This window comes from Alosa pseudoharengus, unplaced genomic scaffold, assembly GCF_046254945.1.
Source record: "Alosa pseudoharengus isolate Yale_2024_CS ecotype anadromous, Long Island Sound unplaced genomic scaffold, YU_APseudo_1.1 YU_APseudo_1.1_scf_3, whole genome shotgun sequence".
Lineage (NCBI taxonomy): Eukaryota > Metazoa > Chordata > Actinopteri > Clupeiformes > Clupeidae > Alosa > Alosa pseudoharengus.
This window is the reverse complement of record NW_027468718.1, coordinates 42,702,602-42,721,716: the sequence shown is the minus strand read 5'-3', so window position 1 is coordinate 42,721,716 and position 19,115 is coordinate 42,702,602. Positions and strand designations below refer to the sequence as shown.

At 39.8% G+C, this 19,115-nt stretch overlaps 1 protein-coding gene across 1 annotated transcript; it reads right to left on the bottom strand.

The window, feature by feature from the left end:
* Positions 1–2,818: 2,818 nt before the first annotated feature.
* On the bottom strand, positions 2,819–17,443 carry LOC143100819 (solute carrier family 35 member F5-like). Its single transcript, XM_076264339.1, has 15 exons — positions 17,318–17,443; positions 16,439–16,580; positions 16,058–16,207; positions 12,871–12,933; positions 12,639–12,720; positions 12,273–12,469; positions 11,294–11,375; positions 10,149–10,236; positions 9,887–9,951; positions 9,522–9,626; positions 9,067–9,226; positions 8,622–8,712; positions 5,901–6,055; positions 5,215–5,315; positions 2,819–4,540 (listed from the first exon to the last, which is right to left on the bottom strand). Exons 2-14 carry the CDS (start codon positions 16,571–16,573, stop codon positions 5,249–5,251), a joined length of 1,440 nt encoding a protein of 479 aa, XP_076120454.1. The 5' UTR covers positions 16,574–16,580; positions 17,318–17,443; the 3' UTR covers positions 2,819–4,540; positions 5,215–5,248.
* Between the last annotated feature and the right edge of the window lie 1,672 nt (positions 17,444–19,115).

The window sequence follows — 19,115 nt, the reverse complement described above, 5'->3', positions numbered from 1 at the left end:
CCTGTCCCTTTCAAACTATGTTAAAATTGTGTGATTAGCCGCCAGCATAATAAAATCTAAATTAAAAGACAAAATCTTATTAGGCTCCAAACCTATGAGTCTAAGCCTTAGTTTAAAAATAAATCTTCAGGTGTAAGTAATAAGTCAAAGAACCACATTCTGTGTCATATAGAGGTTATCATAAGATACTCTAGTTTGTAATATACATTTTGAACACAAATGGAGTCACGGGTCCAGGGATGGATTACTGAATGGGCTTACTGGGCCCAAGAGCTCAGGGGGCCCTGAAGCCCAAGCCTCTGTGTGAAGTTGCTTCTTCTCCACCCTTCTCTTTTCATAAAACTCACCAGAGGGGGGGGGGGGGGGCATCTGTGTCCAGGGGTTCATAATCCATCCATGCCATGCCTATGTCCGTCAAAAGTTTGGAATAACCTAATTGACTGACCTAACTAACGACGTGATTTTTAATAATATTTTTGCATGGTAGGAAATGTATTGAAATTCTGTTTGGGGGTCCCTCAGACCCCACCACAGATTTGGTCCCCCCCAATGTTGACATCATGACTACGGCCTTGGGCAGTGGCATATATGTCAAAGTTATCACTGGACAGACGTCATGTCACAGACCAATAGATGGTTGGAGGCAGTTGAGTGTAACTGTTCAGTATACTTGATCATTAATGCTACGTCCCTGTTCCTCTGTTCCGTTAACAGATTACGTCTAATGATTCATCATTTCACATGATGCCATTGCCAACAAACTGTACAACAAGCAAAAGGTACAGTAACAGCTTAACACAAGGGCTCACAGCTCATGACTCCACCATATATAAAACATTTAACAGGCATGGTGTTCATAGCAGGAACATGGGGACGGACCGTGATTTGTGTTAGTGGATTTTGGGGGGCTACACAGCTGGGGCGGCCAACTAAAGTCTGGGTAGACGTGAGTATTTGTAGCTTCCTGTGTGGTGGATTGAGGCCAGGGCCGGAGTGGGGCCACTTTTCAGCCCGGGAGTTTCAGGCCCAAGACCGGCCCATGTTTTCCACAGTGGTGGAAATTGGATTTTGTCTGTAATCTGGAAGCTTGGTAGCCTAGAAATCTAGACGCACCCTAGCGGCGGCAAATTAATTTGCTCAGCCTGTACGTCTAGTATCGAACCATAGGAATTTCTATTGGCTTAACACCGTGGATGCTCTCCAATCACAGCGCTCTATTTCGTTAGAGAGTCTTAAGGCGGGCTTAACAGGATAACGACAGTCCATTGACGGTGAACAACAAGGAAGGTGGCTATGGCGAACGAAGAGCGGTTGTTTGAATCGGCGTTGGCGTCAACTTTGGAGGAGTTGGACTTGTGCTTTTTTGCACATTGAGCAACACAATGCACTTAAGTCATTCCTTTCTAAGAAGGATGTGTTTGCCGTTTTGCCTACCGGATACGGATATGGTCGTAGCGCTGGCCTATTGCATGCCTAGGCAGTTTGAAAGACAATTCTCTAAGCGAGGTGAATGATTCGATGCCAGACTAGAAGCTTGGCACATTTAACGTTAGCAGCATTCTACCTGGCCGTTTCATCCCTCCTGGCCTCTTTCTACATCCATCCTTCCTGACGCTTATGGCTACTATAGGGCCGGCCCGGCTATCCGTAGGCTATCAGAGAAAACTTTTTGGAAAAGACGGGCGATATGGACCCAACCAACTCTTTTTGGGAGGGGAGAACTCCCTCACATGGTAGGCTACAACCCATACAGAGGCAACGGTGTCATGCACAGAATGCGGAACGTGTATAGCCTACTTTAAGAGAAGATAGACTAACGTGACAAATGTCAATATTTTTTTTCCTCGACCGGCCCAAAAGTGAAGCGGCCCACCGGGAATTCTCCCGATTACCCACCCCGGGCCTGATTGAGGCGTCAGTAGTGTCGCAGCCACAGTTTCCTTACTTATTTCCTGTGGAGTTCTGCTGAAACCCATAGCTTTCCGAGCTTTCTGACATCATTAAGGAAGCTGATGATAGCCGATAAATAAAACAAGCGATGATAGAATTGTTTGGAAAATGCCACAATATAAAATTATTCAATATGTCATAAAAAAAGTTCAACTATCCCAGTGCAGAAGTGTGTGTGGGTGGATGGGGCTGGAGCGGCATCCTGACTCAGGGCTGCTTTGATGTCGCAGAGACTGGACAGCTTGGCATCATTACGGGAAAAATGTATCTTCAAGTTTATTAATATGTCCTACATGACAATGACAGGGTGGCTGTTTCCCAGCTGAAGCAGGACAATGAACCTAAATATTTTAAGTGAATTAGAAAGGTTAAAAAAAGAAAATCTGCCTTTTAGAGTGGCCTAATTAGAACTTGGACCATAACTATGCTGTGGATTGACCTCGAGATGCATTCACACTGGACAAGCTTAGAATATTGCTGGACTGAAGCTGCCTTGCAAGGAAGAATGGGCGAAAATTCATCCTCAACATTGCATAGGTCTGATCCACAGTCACCAGAAGTGCTTGGCTCTGTTTTGTTGATTCCAAGGGCTCACTTATATTTCTGCATCAGCACTGTGAATGTTTTATGGGTGTGTTTGATTAAGACATTCATTATATTTTCTGTGCTATTAGCTGTAGCATATTGTGTTCGTCTATACTTGCGACTTAGATGAAGATCAGAATCAGATCTCATTTTATGACCAATTGATGCAAGAAGGTAGATCCAAAGGGTTAACAGACTTTTTCTTGCCATGTATACTAATTTCAATTTCCGCTCAGCATACATATTCACAAAGAAATACATATTAATTCCAGCAAAAGCCACATTTTTATTTGAGCATTTTATTATTTTATGAATGCACAACCTGACAGGTGTATGACATTCTTTTCTGTAATTCTGTAATAATGAGTGCACAATACAGTCCAAGAAGCATAGAAAATAAACAAATACACAAACAGACCTTGAAAATAGACAAAATTGATAATAATCAACACAGGTTTGGAGGGAAATAAATCAAAAACCCTGAAAAAGCTGATTTAGTGTCATATTAATAGTGTTTTAGTCTGGATTCGCCGTATGCATGATTTAAAGTAAAAATCCTTCAGCATTACTTAACCTTATGCGAAATCCCTTCACATTCAAATCACACAAAAACATATATAACAATAAGCAGTCAATTTTGATTTGAAACTGATCATAATCACTTCCAAGACACAGTATCAGTTAATGAGAACTGATGAAACAAAGACCTACACATCATTAAACAGTAGCATGCACCCACTGTTCCTTGTTCACCATGCAATATGCCATTTTGCAAATTTGCTGCTGATGGATTGAACATTTATCACTGGCTGAAACATGTCACCCAGAAATATTCTTCTTTTCACAAAAAAAAGTCAACTCAAATATTTGTCAGGAAATAAATCACAGAGGCCAACATATTTCATAAATATGATCTGTCTCTGTTACACTGTGGTCTTGACAATGGGAGAAAGTTGGGAAAAATTCCCCAAACATCTGATATTCACAAACAATCATCAAGTTCACCTTTGGCCATTACCACTGACACAACAGACAGTTCCAGTTTATCACAGGTGATTACTTGCGTGATACGCTTCAAATCTGCTCATATGTCTCAATACCACATTATCTGAAATGCTTTATCACTGTATATAACGCCATTGCACAGCCTACAGCCTAACCTGATTTGTTTTTGAGGATGTTAAAGTAAAGTCTGACTGTGATACAGACAGAAGAAACACACTTGGTACACATTTTAATGGCAGGGCTCAAAGAGGTAGACAGCAACCTTACTCAATCAAAACGTAAGAGGTTATTTATGTGTTGGTGCACTAAAGATGTGCTTAATAAGACTAATACACACTGTGGAACACTGTGTGATAAATATATAACTAATATATAACTAATCATTTTATTACAATTACACTAACACTTTTAGCCATTTCGTACCATTGAAAACTGTGAAATCATATAATTGCGTTTTGTGGTTTCAGTCAAGCCAACATAATGTACAATGTACTTGAAATCATATATAAAGCTTATGTCTACTCAATGTTATGTTATGTCAACACTACTCAATGTTATGTTAACAGCCACATATCTCAGACAATGGAAAGTATGATTTTGTTAGTGTAGTTTGTTGATAGTGCTGTAAGGTCAGTTGAAGTGGTGAAAAAGATCAGCTTCAATTCAATACATTCATCTCTCAGAGGGGATAGGATGGTCATTTAAAAAAAAAAAAAGACAAAACAAAAAACAAAACAAAACAAAATATGTCCAGAGGAGATGTTTGTACCCCCGGCAATAATCTCATTCCAGTAAAAAAAGCCAAGTCCATGACAATATTTTCATAATGTTCAACAGAAGACTATTTAAAAATATATTAAAAAACTTACTCATGAGGCTGAGAGAAGTACTGAATAAAGCTCTTCAATAGAAAAATAAAAAAATGAGGCACTAAGGTGCTTAGAGTTTTGATTGGCCAATCAAAGATTGTCACATCACTGTATTCATCAGAAGAGTCTATCTAGAAAGATTAAAAGAGAACAATATGCAAATAAAGTTTGAATAAAGAAAACATCACAACACTGCGTGATTAGGTCATAGGCAGATGTTGGCAGATGTAGACAGATAAACACAGGATACGAGGAGAAACAGACGATACAATGGACAACTGGCATACTTCAGATATGAGTTATGCGTTTGAGGCTTTTACTGTGTACACTTGGTCAGATGTTCCGAAATGCGATTACACTTGTCATAAACAAACGGGTTTGGGCAGAAATCATCCTCCACTCCCTTGTAACGTGCCTCTGGCCTTTTTAACTCAACGCTGATCCAGCTACAGTATATACATATACAAATGCAGGGGAGAAGTCCTTATGGCAATGGTTACGTAGTGTTCAATCATCAGATGACTAGACCGTTTTAGACAGATTTGTGTTGTTTACTCCTGTGGAGGAGTAATGGACTTCCTTTCAATAGTTTTCCTTATCTCTGTAACTTCTTCCTGTCTGCTGACAGCACTTGTGTTTAATATCAAAGGCTAAAGTCATCTTGAACGGAAGTATACAAAGAAGATAAAGACTCACAGCCTTTCGAAATACGAGGGTCCAACTACACCATTAAAGTTTGGCATGGGAGTCCCACATTCCGTAAAAACAAGTTAGACAAGTAGACAGTAGACAGACAAGTTTCTACCTGAGAAGTGTTTGGCAGCTCAAGAGCTCTGGTTTCAGTCCGCTTGAGAGAGGCTGTGAAGAGGAATAAGGCTCTCCGTTTGCTCGCTGTCTTCAGACAATCTGAAATAATAATAATAAAATAAAATAAAAATAGTTAAAAAAAACAATCAAACAATAAAAACACAAAAACAAAGGATTCTACAATAAAGTGTTGCCAAATGTTATATTCTGTGTAATGAATTCCTCTTGTTTTGGTTTTCATGTACCGGTAGATTTTTTTACAGCACATCCCAACTTTGTTTCATCGCTCCTACTTGTTTCAATATTATTCAAGACTATGTCTTGGTGTGATGTCACAGGTACGCTGGCGATTACGCCGCTCTGTCCGGCACCTGTCTTGTGTCTTTTGTTATTTTGTAAATTGTTTGTTTGTCTTGATGTCACGGGTACGCTGGCGACTACGCCGCTCTGTCCAGCATTGTTTGTCTTTATGTGTCAATGTCTTGTGTGTGGAGCACTTTGGATTGTACTAAGTACATGTTAAATGCGCTTTATAAATAAAAATTACTTGACTTGACTTTCAAATTATTATTCTTATTCATGTTCACATTGTGCCCATGCAAACGCATAAATCAAACCAAAATGGCAAGTTACAATCAGTCATCCAGGTTTTGGTTGTGTCAAAGTGCACTTGTGAGCATTTACCTTTGAAAGCGTTTCTTACGGCAGATGAACGCAAACATCCTTCTCAGGCCCACAGTCACAGGGTCCCAGTTATTGTAGTGGCATAAGAGAGTAGCACAGAAGAAAGACAGGAAAACAGGGATACTCCCCACAAAGAACATCCAGGAGAAATGCACCTGCCCAGGGGGAATGGTCCACAGACAGCCACACATTCATCTATTACTGTTAGCTCACGACAGGGCAATCTGAGCTACTACACAAACATAAAGACACTGAAAAAAGCTTTCTGGTTCTGAAATATCTTCTAATCAAATAGGAAGACAGGTCGGGAAGCATGATGACAACCTAGCAGAAACATAACACAATTTGCATCAAATTTGAAATTAGGACACCCAAACTGACCGCTTTACAAAACTTCACCAACACTCAAAAATGCTCCTTGGTGGTCTTATGTTTTGTATCAAAGTTAACTAGCAGCACACTCACAGGTAGTGGGAAGGTGATGGCTAGAATGTTTAAAGTTGCTTTGGCAACAGTGTGTCTGTCTGCACATTGAGCTGCTGGGCCTGGAGGATGAGGGTCTCTCCAGGAATATTCATTCACCAGTGTATCACTAACGTCTGGTATCATTCACCAGTGTCACACTAACGTATCATTTACCAGTGTCACACTAACGTATCATTCACCAGTGTCGTGGTATCATTCACCAGTGTCACACTAACGTATCATTCACCAGTGTCGTGGTATCATTCACCAGTGTCACAGTAACGTGTGGTATCATTCACCAGTGTCGTGGTATCATTCACCAGTGTCACAATAACACGTGGTATCATTCACCAGTGTCGCACTAACACGTGGTATCATTCACCAGTGTCACACTAACATGTGGTATCATTCACCAGTGTCACAGTAACGTGTGGTATCATTCACCAGTGTTGTGGTATCATTCACCAGTGTCACACTAACACGTGGTATCATTCACCAGTGTCACACTAACACGTGGTATCATTCACCAGTGTCACACTAACACGTGGTATCATTCACCAGTGTCACACTAACACGTGGTATCATTCACCAGTGTCACAGTAACGTGTGGTATCATTCACCAGTGTCGTGGTATCATTCACCAGTGTCACAATAACACGTGATATCATTCACCAGTATCACAGTAACGTGTGGTATCATTCACCAGTGTTGTGGTATCATTCACCAGTGTCACACTAACACGTGGTATCATTCACCAGTGTCGCACTAACACGTGGTATCATTCACCAGTGTCACACTAACATGTGGTATCATTCACCAGTGTCACAGTAACGTGTGGTATCATTCACCAGTGTTGTGGTATCATTCACCAGTGTCACACTAACACGTGGTATCATTCACCAGTGTCACACTAACACGTGGTATCATTCACCAGTGTCACACTAACACGTGGTATCATTCACCAGTGTCGCACTAACACGTGGTATCATTCACCAGTGTCGCACTAATGCCTTCAACATACTCGCCACTCCCGACCGGTAGCGTGACAATGTGACGTCACGGGAGCGCCGTAACCATTTATACTCGCGCGTGGTGGTCGCGACACTAGTTGCAATATTCTCCTGAATTGGTCCTGAATCCTCTGTGATGATACTTCAGACTTCGGTTGCTGCTATTCACAACTACCATCATTACCATCTAGTTTCCAAAGTGTGTGCAGCTAGATAGATAGATACTTTATTCATCCCGAGGGAAATTTTAGCTAGCTGGCTGGTGCTGAGAGATGAGTATGTGTAGCCTAATTTCCTAAGGTGGAAATATTTTTTTTTTCGGGTCTTAGATATCCTTTGGTTGAAAATACATATCTTTGTTACCTTTTGCTGGATTATTGCCATGTCCCTGGGTCCTAGTTCTTTCATCTTAATTCCCTGTGTTACATCTCTCTCTGGTAGCTTCATTAACTTATCCAGCAAACTATTTAAAAATCACGAACTCTTGCTGGTAACCTAGCCAGATTAATTTCCCTCTCTTCTCAAACTGACTATTCAAACATCGTGTTTATTTAAGATGTGGGCTAGGCTATATGAAATGCCTGAATGTTTGTATAGAGGCACGCATGCTCCCTGATCTTGGCTTCAAGCTCATCCTGCTTGTCGCGCGCATCTGAAAAAAAATCTCCTTTGCACGACCTGCCTGCGCGAGGCTGAATTTTCTCGTGCGACAGAGGAAATGACGCAATTTTGACGTCACATTGTCGAGCTACCGGTCGGGAGTGGCAAGTATGTAGTGCCCTTAACGTGTGGTATCATTCACCAGTGTCGTGGTATCATTCACCAGTGTCACACTAACATGTACTATCATTCACCAGTGTCACACTAACGTGTGATATCATTTACCAGTGTCACACTAACTTGTGGTATGGGGAGCAGCGGACAATGCAACATATTCTGGATGGCTAGATTTCGTGCAACTGGTAGGAGCAATTATAGAAACGAAGACTATTAGTGGTTCATGTTTTATGTCCAACTCCAAACCATGGGCACCTAAAATAGCACGTAATACCATTCATTGAGGTCAACTCTATAAGCCCTACCCTCCTTCTTTTTTCTAAACTACAGCAAAAGGTTGGTTCGGGGGAAATAACGTAATACTAGTAGTGGCATTATCCACTTAGTGTTTACTTTTCTTTGAAAGCTGCAGGAAACAATTAATACAAAGAATTAAATTAAATTCTCCCTTACCAACTAAAGCGCTTACCTTCTGCATACACATATCCGCTATGATGGACAGAGGTATAGTGAGACTCAATGCTAAAGTTCCTATCAGAGACGAGGTTAGGAAGCAGCCCCTGTAGGGAGGAACAAAACAGCACATATGCATTCCAAAAGGTAAGTAATAAATCCATTGTTAGGGATGACTAAGGAAAATGACAGATGTTTACTGGTCCTTCACATATCTACTATTAAAATAAATTTGACTATGAAGTAGTTGCTTATGAAAATCAAAAAAACAAATATACCTTCAAAGCTTTTGACACATTAAACTTACCACCAGTCTAGGCAAAATATTACTAAAATGTATTATTACAGCATAAATGCAATACAATTTATTATTACAGCTGTTCTGACCTATCGGGCTATCTCTGAAACAAATACATGTTTGAATCAAACATGTAAGCACTATAATTCCAAAACACACTCACCACAGCCAGAGGAACTCCGAGAGCACAGTGCCGATCAAGCCGTTGATAAGGATGTAAGTGCACACCAGGTTGCTGGGCAGCTCAAAGGCCTCAAAGCCGGTGTAGTGCAGCAGGAGGAAGCCAGGCCACAGGAACAGGATGTTGAAAAGGCCCAGAAAACCTGGAGAAATATGGGGATAGAGAGAGGTGGGGACAATAATCAAGCAAATCATTTATGATTTTATGAATGATTTTATGTATTAGTAAATAAAGTATTGTATTATCTGGATTTTATATGTGGACCCTGACCGCACGGCACTGTCTAAATCGGCTAAACTGATTATTAACCAGGTTCTGTTTAGTAACAGTCTAACGTTCAGGTTGTAACAGACAGACCCATCATTTTCTAGATCAAACATAATATACTGTGAATTCACTTTCACATTAATTGTTCCACTGCAATCAGGTTCACTCACCAAAAAACATGGGAATGTCCATTTTTCCTTCTCGATCAACCTTCCTTTTGATCATGACAATGTACACAGCATATAATGCAGCCCCTGCTAAGGACCACAGTGACCCTGAATAAAATGGAAAGCATTATCACTTTTTGCACTGAAGCTATGGAAAAATACAACTTAGACCTGATTAAATACACTGATCACCTAGAACAAACCTGTGACCATAATAATAATAATAAAAACATTAATAAAAAGAAAAGTAAGGAAATCAGACTAATGATGCAAATACACAACTATAAAAAAAACAAGTTATACGAGACACAAGGTGATAGTTCCTTTCAGTGACTTAGGACCTTAGGATTAAGAACTGACATAATTACCAATAGTGCCTTTTCCACCTGAATTATCCATGCTTGAGACGCTGACAAGGGCCACTCCTCCCATGCTGAAAAAACGACACAACTGCATCAGGGTCCTAACATCAGTCTTATGTTGGCAGCAAAACAGTCACTTCAAGGGAACAACAAGGATGGTCTGGATGCTCTGAGTAGGAGCACACTTATGAACAAGACATCACATGAATATTTGATATATTGAAGTTGATATATGAAGAAAATGTATCCTTAATAAGATCATTATTACCTCAGTGCTACAGCTAAGAGCTTGGAGAGCGTGAATCGGTCACTGCTACTGCTGGGAAATATGGCTGCCAGGATCAGAGTGAACAGACCTGCAAACAAAGCACAGGTCAGGATGTGTAAGCTCATACATGAAGACCTCTCATACTTGCATACTCAACAATCAATCAACAAATAAAATCAAATGTTCAGCAGGGCAAGACTTAATTGGTACTGTGACCTATGAATACAGATCAGGACCTCTGAAGAGAACACAAGTTTCTCTTTTCTTTTTATTTCCTGTAACACATGGCTGCAGACTTACATGTATTACTTGGAACACTGTAGCCCCTAACTGAAAAATGTAGGAGCAAAGTTTAGGGATGCACACCTTAAACTGATCCCCAAGACAATTATTCACATGTGCCCCATTCTAAATGTATAAAAGCTTAAGTAAAATTTATATAACAGTTATAACACTGTTTTATTGGATGAGAGGTATTCCAGAAGTCATCATGAGTGGCAATATCCCCACTTGGAGTGTTTTGCATTGAATTGTCCAATGCAAACGCTCTATTCATTCAAAGGCTGAGAGCCGGGATTTTATAACGTTGCATTTGACAGTTATTGAGAGCGAAAATGGAGTAGGGTGGATGTCCATATTAACATGTAGCACTTTGAACCACATCTAGAGCTGAAGATACAGTTTGTGGTGTTATTGTGTCTGCAATATCTAAGCCACGTTAACCCACTCAGGCATTCCTGGCGGAAACATTGTTTTCTTGCCTTTTTCGAACAAGACCTCCTCCAAATCTGCCTTTTGAGTTTTCTTGGAAATGTGTTGCTGTAGGCTCTGGATGATGTGACCCCTGCAATTGACTAATCAGTCCTGGACCCTGCCTCTCTTACACACATTGGCAGACTCCCGCCATCCTTGTTTTTCAATTTCAACATGAAAAAATAAACCTTGGCAAATTTGCAGGTCGCACATGTGCCACTAGTTGTAAAAATCAGTCTTGTGGCAGTCTGGAGCCCGGTAACAGTTCCTATATTTCTGATAATCCATCAGAGCTCTGAGTGAACTCAGTGCATCCATATAGTGATTTGAATTATGTTTCAACAAGGAGACAGAAATGTAGTTCTTACACAGGGAACAAAAATAATAATTACCAGAAGTAGAGGACAAAATGTTCACAATCGCAACCTCTGTTTCTGAGAGTGCTTGTTGATAAGAAAAGTTGGCCAGGAACCACTGTGAGAGTTTAAGAGGAAAACAACTTGTCAACAGATGCCAAGTACAGATAACATGCAAAGAAACACGTGAAAAGCACAACGTGAAACAAAATTGGACATGTAAAGCACATGTTATTAAGCATAAGGCATAAGGAAAACTGTTTTCAGACATGTCCTCTGCACGATTGCGAATGTTTCGAATCTTTGTCAAACGGATGTCGACCCTTTGGTTGACTCAGACATGATGCTTACGTGCGGACATGCGCATGAAAATAATCTCTGCGTAGGGTGAACTAGCCAACTAGAGTGGAATTTTAAATAGCAAAGATGCATATCATATGGTGCATGTTATGCCTAGCTTAAGGAGAACGAATCATTGGAGACTCACTATTCGATTCTGCAAAGTAGGCCAGCACTGTTTGGCCACGCTCCGAACTGTAGGCAATGAGTGCAGGGCAGGTTTGTCGCCTTTATGATTTCCTTATACAGTAAGTTTCTTATACCAAGTATAAATCTCTCTCTTTCTCTCTCTCTCGCATAAAGGTTTTAATGCATGATTGGAAAAAAATATAAACTGTAAATAGATTCTTTGCTCTTTTTAAAAAAAAAAATGTTGAGAGATCCAAGGCTATAGCTCGAATGCCCATACCTAACAACGGCACCGAGTGAATCCTACCCGCATATTTATCGCTCAGATCTGAGCTTATTTGCATAATGTCCATCGAAAATACTTGGAGGCGAGTAGTGTTAGAACCGCATTTGGAGTTCCAAATGTTGGGATATGTTGTTAAGATATACGGCCCAACGTCTTGATATGTACAGAACTTGCAGACTTACACTTATGTCTGAAATCAGTTTTAGACTGACACAACGTCATTACTTGAGATGCTTATAGAAACACACACTGACAACTCACCACAAAGCAGACAAAGAAGCTGATTTTAGCCACTTCAGCCACGGTCAGCTTGCCTGCAGTCCTGAGCAGTGACTCCTGGTCTTTGCAGGCAGAGTAGGACATGCGAGACAGCTTAGCCTCCAGTGCTTGGTTCGAGGGAAGCTGTCGCACCTCCATGATGTTACTGAAGCGGACCCGTTGTTTCTTGGGGACTTGGGCTGATGGACAAGGACAGAAAGCTTATTAAATATTACCCTGAAGAATGACCCTATTCCATTTTTCAGAGTTGAAGTTGCAGGTTGTGATGCAAGTTGTAGCTTCAAGCAAAATGTTCCCTTGGATAGCTTAATATTTCATCAAAAAGTCGAGAAAGCACCGCCTACTCACAGAGTTCACAATCAGAGCTGGCAATGGTGACATGGTCCAAGGGAAAATCTTGAAACTTCACCGGAACATAGAGGGACTCACTCTGACAAACACACAGAATTGGATAGTCACAGCAAAGTTTAAATAATGTAATGCAAGTCAAAATATTAATGAAACAAGAGGCATGTCGTATGTGTCTTAATTTAAGAAAATGCTACAGAAATTACTACGGCCTCTGTAAGAGGGTACTTACTAAAGAGTTGCTATAACCATTCTCAGCAATAAACGGGGTAAGGCATTCTTCAGCATCTGAGAACTGTCAAAAAGAGAATATCCACTCATAAGCATTATTTAATAGCACAGCTCCCAAAGGTCTGTCGCACTGTTAAGCAAAACATGCCCTCTACAGGCAACAGTTGCCCATTACACTACAAATAACTAGTTTATTTAATACCATAACATATTCTATAAATAAAATCTTCAAAATGTTCAAACATTTTTTCAGGGTATTGCTGAATTGGTTGAGGAAGTATCCTTGCAATACCATCAATATCAACATACCATCAACAATACCATCAACATCAACACTGTCTATATCTAAATGAAAATTACATTGGTAAGATCTGATTGGGTATTTCCGACCAAAAAGGTCTAAAGAATGCTGAACTCATAACACAAGAGAAACATTTAGAAGTTGGGAACTTCTTTAGTGGCAGAGGTGAAAATTTTTGCAACACTGTGGAGAGACATTTTGATGCTCGACAAAGAGTTTAAAATTTTCCACTAGCACACCCAGGGATGGGCAAAAATACATCAAAATGTATTTGGATATAAAATACCAAATATACCTGATTTATAAATGTATTAAAATTAACTTCAGTAGCTGAAAAATACAGTAGCTATGCCATGTATGAAAGTAAAATACTGTATTATGTATTTTGAAAATACTAAAAATACTATTTTCAACGGAGTATAAAATCTATCACACTGGGTGAGTTGAGTTGATAAAGTAGACAATCTCTGACAGCATCAGACTTTCTCTACCTGACAAGGCATTCCATAATCAAGTATGCTTACCCCCCTGTTCCAGATAAAGGTTAGTTTTAAAGTAACTCATGTTCAAAGAACTTTTCCCTAATGAGCCATAATGATATCCTAATTGTTCAGTAATAGATGGTCTACTTCAGCATCGGCAACAATGACTCGTGAGTAATTAAAATGAATGATGAGAATGACTTGAAGTCTGATTTAAACCACATAGCATAGCAGTGGTGTGTTTATCACAGTAGTTGCATAATTTAGTTTACAGCTGAAAAATAATAAATTTTGTTTCGGGCAGTCACATGCAAATGTAACATCCTATTATGTAAGGGATAATGTATAGAACACCGGTCATTATCGGGAAAATACATCCTGACTTGCTTCGCCCTGAAGGGACTTTCCCAATAATGACCAGCGTTCTATATTATCCTGCTTATAATACGGCAACTTGCCAAAACGAAAAAAATAAACTCCACATGATAGGTATCTTTACATTTATTTGCTACCGTTTTGTTGTGGCTTTTGCTGAGAAACAAATAGTTCTCAACACACGCTGAACTTAAATCAAACTTTCTTTAGAACGCAGCTGATCAACCGTCTGCTTTCACTTTTGAATGAAGTTCCATTGCAATTGTGACCAGACTACTTGCGGAATGAAAGACATAAATTAGAGGCACAAAACCCATTTTCCTTGACAGTGATCTGTTATACATAGCAACAGGCAAATTCACCTGAGGAAGGTCTGTGTGACCGAAACGTTGTGTGAAGTACAATAAAGTATTTGCATGCGTAATTTACGCTCCTGTCCCAAAAGAGGTGTGCAAAAGCGCTTTTGAAATTTTCATGATTACATTGTATAGGCACCTACCGGTAATTACACTTAATAAAATTAAGTGTAATTAGGTGTCTAACCCATTTCTCTTTCAGTTTACAAAACTGATTCATGCTGCGATTTAGCCTAGAAATCTAGATGCACATCTTGATGTGGGTCTGGCTCATCAGGCTAGCTGCGATTACCCAATTTGATCAAATAATTCCAATAAAATTGCTTCAGTTAAGCTTACATGAAATATTCATGTAATTTCAACATCATTGTGCTATACAGGTGGCATGTACTGAGAGTAGGCATTCAGATGTACTTTAGCCTGGGTGCCAGCCGAACTTAGTTCGGTCTGGCATTGCTCTGTTGTGGAGCAACTATGGTCCGCCAGCTCTGGGGAGAGCAATCAAATCGGGCTTTACGATGATGGACAGGTGAGCAACAGTGCCTCGTCTATCACGTCGTCTGAGCACGCTTAGGTTGATTATGTTTGCAACAAAAACACTGTGGCTAGAAGGAGACAGATGGCTTTTAAGACCCCATATGGAAAATGCATATTATTTCAATGACGATTATTTCTGAAAACTTTGAGATGTGGGAAAACTCATGGTTTTACTTTCATCAAGGGAAAACAGCGTGTTGCATTGTGACATGTTGTTCCCTCGTTCGTTTGAAATCTCTGATTGACCACCTGTTCGAGGGATTTGCGACAGCCTTTCCCAGCTGTTTATAACATGTTTGTAGCATATCAGTGTTCAACGGAATTATTTTTAAAAACGGAGGGGATACTATCAGTTTTTTCCTAATAGCCTACCCTACTACGTATCTCTTAGATTTCACTAATGAGTGTTGTAGGAGATATTGACAGCACAATTACTTTTACTAAAGACCAGAGAACAATGTTAAGGCATTTGTGTAGAAGAAGGATGGTTTGTGTGTTCTTCCTACATCTCACAGTAAGCTATTTCATTGCTCTGATTGGTTAGGTCTATCCAATTGAGTGCAGAGGCATTCCCCCCCTGTATCGGTTGAAACACGCCCCATAATTGCGTCCCAATGGAGCAGTATCAGACTCATATTCTGACTACAATTGAGTATGGCTACGTCAAGCTAGATGTACTTAGTACTGGAACCTCGAATTACTCAATTAAAATGACTATTTGAACACAAAAAGGTTGTGTTTCATTCAAAACTAGACTCTTTTATGTAATTGTAACGTAATATGGTTTGATAAATTGGACAGCCCTGACTTTTCATTTCTTACAGTATATGATGTCATCACTTTATGTCTGAAAGTATTTTACAGTATTTATAAAAAAAATCAAAAACACAAAACACTAGTATTTTGATACAAAATATGAAGGCATTTCCATCATCCCAATCATATACAAATTACAACATAATATTTAGTATTTTGTATTCATATTTTAAATATATGTATCAGAAATACTGCCCATCCCTGAGCACACCTATTTCATACCTTCACCATGTCAAACTTTGTGTGTGTCCTTTGACACATTAATGGCCTCAGTTTCCATGTCATTGATGATATATTAGTTTTTGGAGAGATGCTACTCACAAGTGCTGGGTGCTGTCGACGGAAGCCACCACCACACTGCTGTTTCCAAGGTCTCCAAACCAGGAAGCCCAGGAGGTACAGGATAAACATGGACGTCTTTGCAAACGTGCTGAAGAAAGGCTTGTTGTAGTCCTCCTGTTTAAAAATATACTACCGCACAAAACATACCTGTTAACAGCTCCCTAGGAAAATATATAGTAGGAATGCAGGAAATGCTGTGACTGTACACTGTATTGTATGTTGTTTACACAGCTGACATGACACATATCGTTACCTTTAACTAGTCAAGTGAAGTCAGTAGCCATGATGTGGGCCCAGACACAATTATCAATAAACAATGACAACATAAATGCAATGCACAGGGAGGATATGAAGACTTACTGATGTCAGTTCAGAGGAGGCTACCCAAATCACATCTACCAGGAGAAGGATCACCACACCAAGCACCAAGCGCCTCTTCTGGTTAACCACGCTAGCCTGGGAGCCCATCTGGTTCATTATAATCCCCCAAACCATCTGAAGGCTGTTCAATCCAAAAGTGTGTAAGCAGACAGGTGGGCAAAGTTCAGGTTCAAGCAACACTTTCTCATTGTGATAAGTCTATAACTATATGTGAATTGCAATATTAACCCAAGTGGCCTCACTCTCAGGACAATTAAATTAATCACTTTGCGGCAAACGGTTATTGACAGCATAAAGGAAATTGTGCGCTAGGTCTGGTCACATTTTCACTTGTATATGCTTTTAAGAACCCAAGCGAAAAGGTCCAAGTACCCTAATGCTTAACCGAGAGATACAGTACAGTTAACAGCAATTGCCTAGATCTACATGCACTTGCCATAAATTATTATCCCCCTTTAATAACTCGTGCGGTTTATTGCACATCACCAAAACTGACTGAAGTGGGTAGGTTAGTGTGAACAAGATGTGAAACGTTTCAGCTAGTTAGTATATTGGCTGGCTAGCACCGCTGGCCTGTTCGTAGCTTTCTTAGCCGTTTCGTGATGGTTTACCCATGCGTTTGAGTTAGAAAGACCCATACTTGAACGAACAGATCTTATAGATCAAAAGCACGGTCAGGTACGTTAGGCAGCGTCATGGTCGAAAAGTAACACAATTCGCCAAAGTGCATGTTTTTGTTAGATATTCAGTTATCTAGTTGAGGCTAGGTATGCTAAAAACAATCACATATAAATGCATTTCATAGATACAGCTTTGCGACACTTGACTAGATGCAACATTCGTGCATGCCAGACGTACCAGATACTTCTCCTTCATGGATGGGATGAGTTTTCCTCTATATACACATACATTGTGATTATTTATTCAATGGTGGATTCTTTCCTGATTATAGACCCTATTTAAAAACTTCGATTTGGTGTTTTTTTTTTTTTTTGCTCATGTGACTTCAATTAACTAAGAGGATTGTGGGTATTGTAGTGCTTCATGTGCTCAGTGTCGTTCGCTGACACCGCATAAACACTACACTTCACAGAACTCAAATCGTCACATCGCGTACAATCCTCGACCTCAACTGGTGCTGCGGATGGATCAGAGGGGTAATGTTGGAGTAAATGTTGAACTTAAAACATTCAAAAATATAGAAAAAGTAGGACATAGGCTACATTTAAAGCAACACTATGCAACAAGTCACCTCTTTCTGAGGTTTGTTTTCAGATAACGTGTCATGTAAGGAAACACGTGTCATCACACCACCACTAGAACTAATGCAGGTCTGTTCTATGGGCTGGAACAAACTGCAAAAATGAAAGGAAACCTTTCAGTAGACTAACCTATTATTACTGACTGTAGGCTATCACCAGAAAGTAGCCTACTATATGTGAACTAGATTAGTGGCAATAAGGCTCTGGGTGCGTTTCCCAAACCCATAGTTGTTTAACCTGTAAGCAACTTAGGCTAGCCTACTGTAGGCTAGTTGGTTGGCAATGAGAAATTGCATTGCAACCAACAAAGTTGCTGTGGTTTGGGAAACGCGGGGGCTATGTGTCTAATTTGGGGGCTTGTGGGATTCTCATGTTAATTTTTGGAGAGTATTATATATTTGTTCTAGGGGTTCTTAAGAGTAAAAAAAAAACATGTCCATTTTTTTTGAAGGTTTAGATCAGGGGTCTCAAACTCAAATGAGCTGGGGGCCAATTCTGCCAACGTCATCTGATTGGAGGGCCGGCTATTTCTGAAAATGCAATGTTCTTTTTTTCAAATACCACACAAAACTGCAAACAGAAAGTGCAAGTGTTTTTATCTAGTTTTAGACACCTGTGCTAGCAACCTTAGCTTATAAATAAAATAATGATAAAATAAATATTAATACAAATTATAAAACAAATGAAAAGCATAAAAACAGGTATGTGTGTGTTTCACACCAAATAAAAATATTTTCCTCTCATAAAGTTTTTAAACCTGGCAAACTATAAGAAAGCAACACCATTGGATTTTTATATCAAAATTTCAAAAGGCCATGGCTTGAAAGTGGTCAGAGATAAAGTCCTACTGTAAATGTAAAAATCTTTGAGTAAAACAAAAGTTTATGAAGGGGGTAAATTTACCCATCTAGTTTGCCACTGGATGGCAAGCACCTCAAATTATGCACCTTTCAGTAAATACTGGATGAACATATTTGAGCAGGTTTACTTTTTTCATATTGCCCACATAACAAATTAACAGGAAAACACCTAAGATGTATACCAACAGCTAAGATGTATATGGTTTCTAAACAACAAGGCCTACAATAAAGTATTCTGGTCAAATCAGTTCCTATCGCGGGTAATCTGAGTACCCAGAAGTTCGCATCATATTGCGGGTGACTTTGTAGTTTAGAGCCCCATTTCTACTAGCCCTGCTGTCTGTATCACGTCCACAGAGGGTCGAAATAAGCATGGTATGCTTAGTGGACACCGTCTTATAGGCTACACGCAGACGCACCTCCATTCAATAGACGATGGATCATAATCTCCAAAAGGATATTCTCCTTCAGATTTAGAATAGGTGAATAACATAGCCTACCTAAGACTTCATCACACGTAAACGTTTTTCAACA

Excerpts from the sequence above, each read along its gene's own strand:
- LOC143100819 (XM_076264339.1), bottom strand. The coding sequence starts at position 16,573 with ATGGTTTGGGGGATTATAATGAACCAGATGGGCTCCCAGGCTAGCGTG. Across the intron at positions 12,721-12,870 it reads ATGGTTATAGCAACTCTTTA|AGTGAGTCCCTCTATGTTCC; the intron begins GTAAGTACCCTC and ends TGTGTTTGTCAG. Across the intron at positions 8,713-9,066 it reads TCGGAGTTCCTCTGGCTGTG|GGGCTGCTTCCTAACCTCGT; the intron begins GTGAGTGTGTTT and ends TCCTCCCTACAG.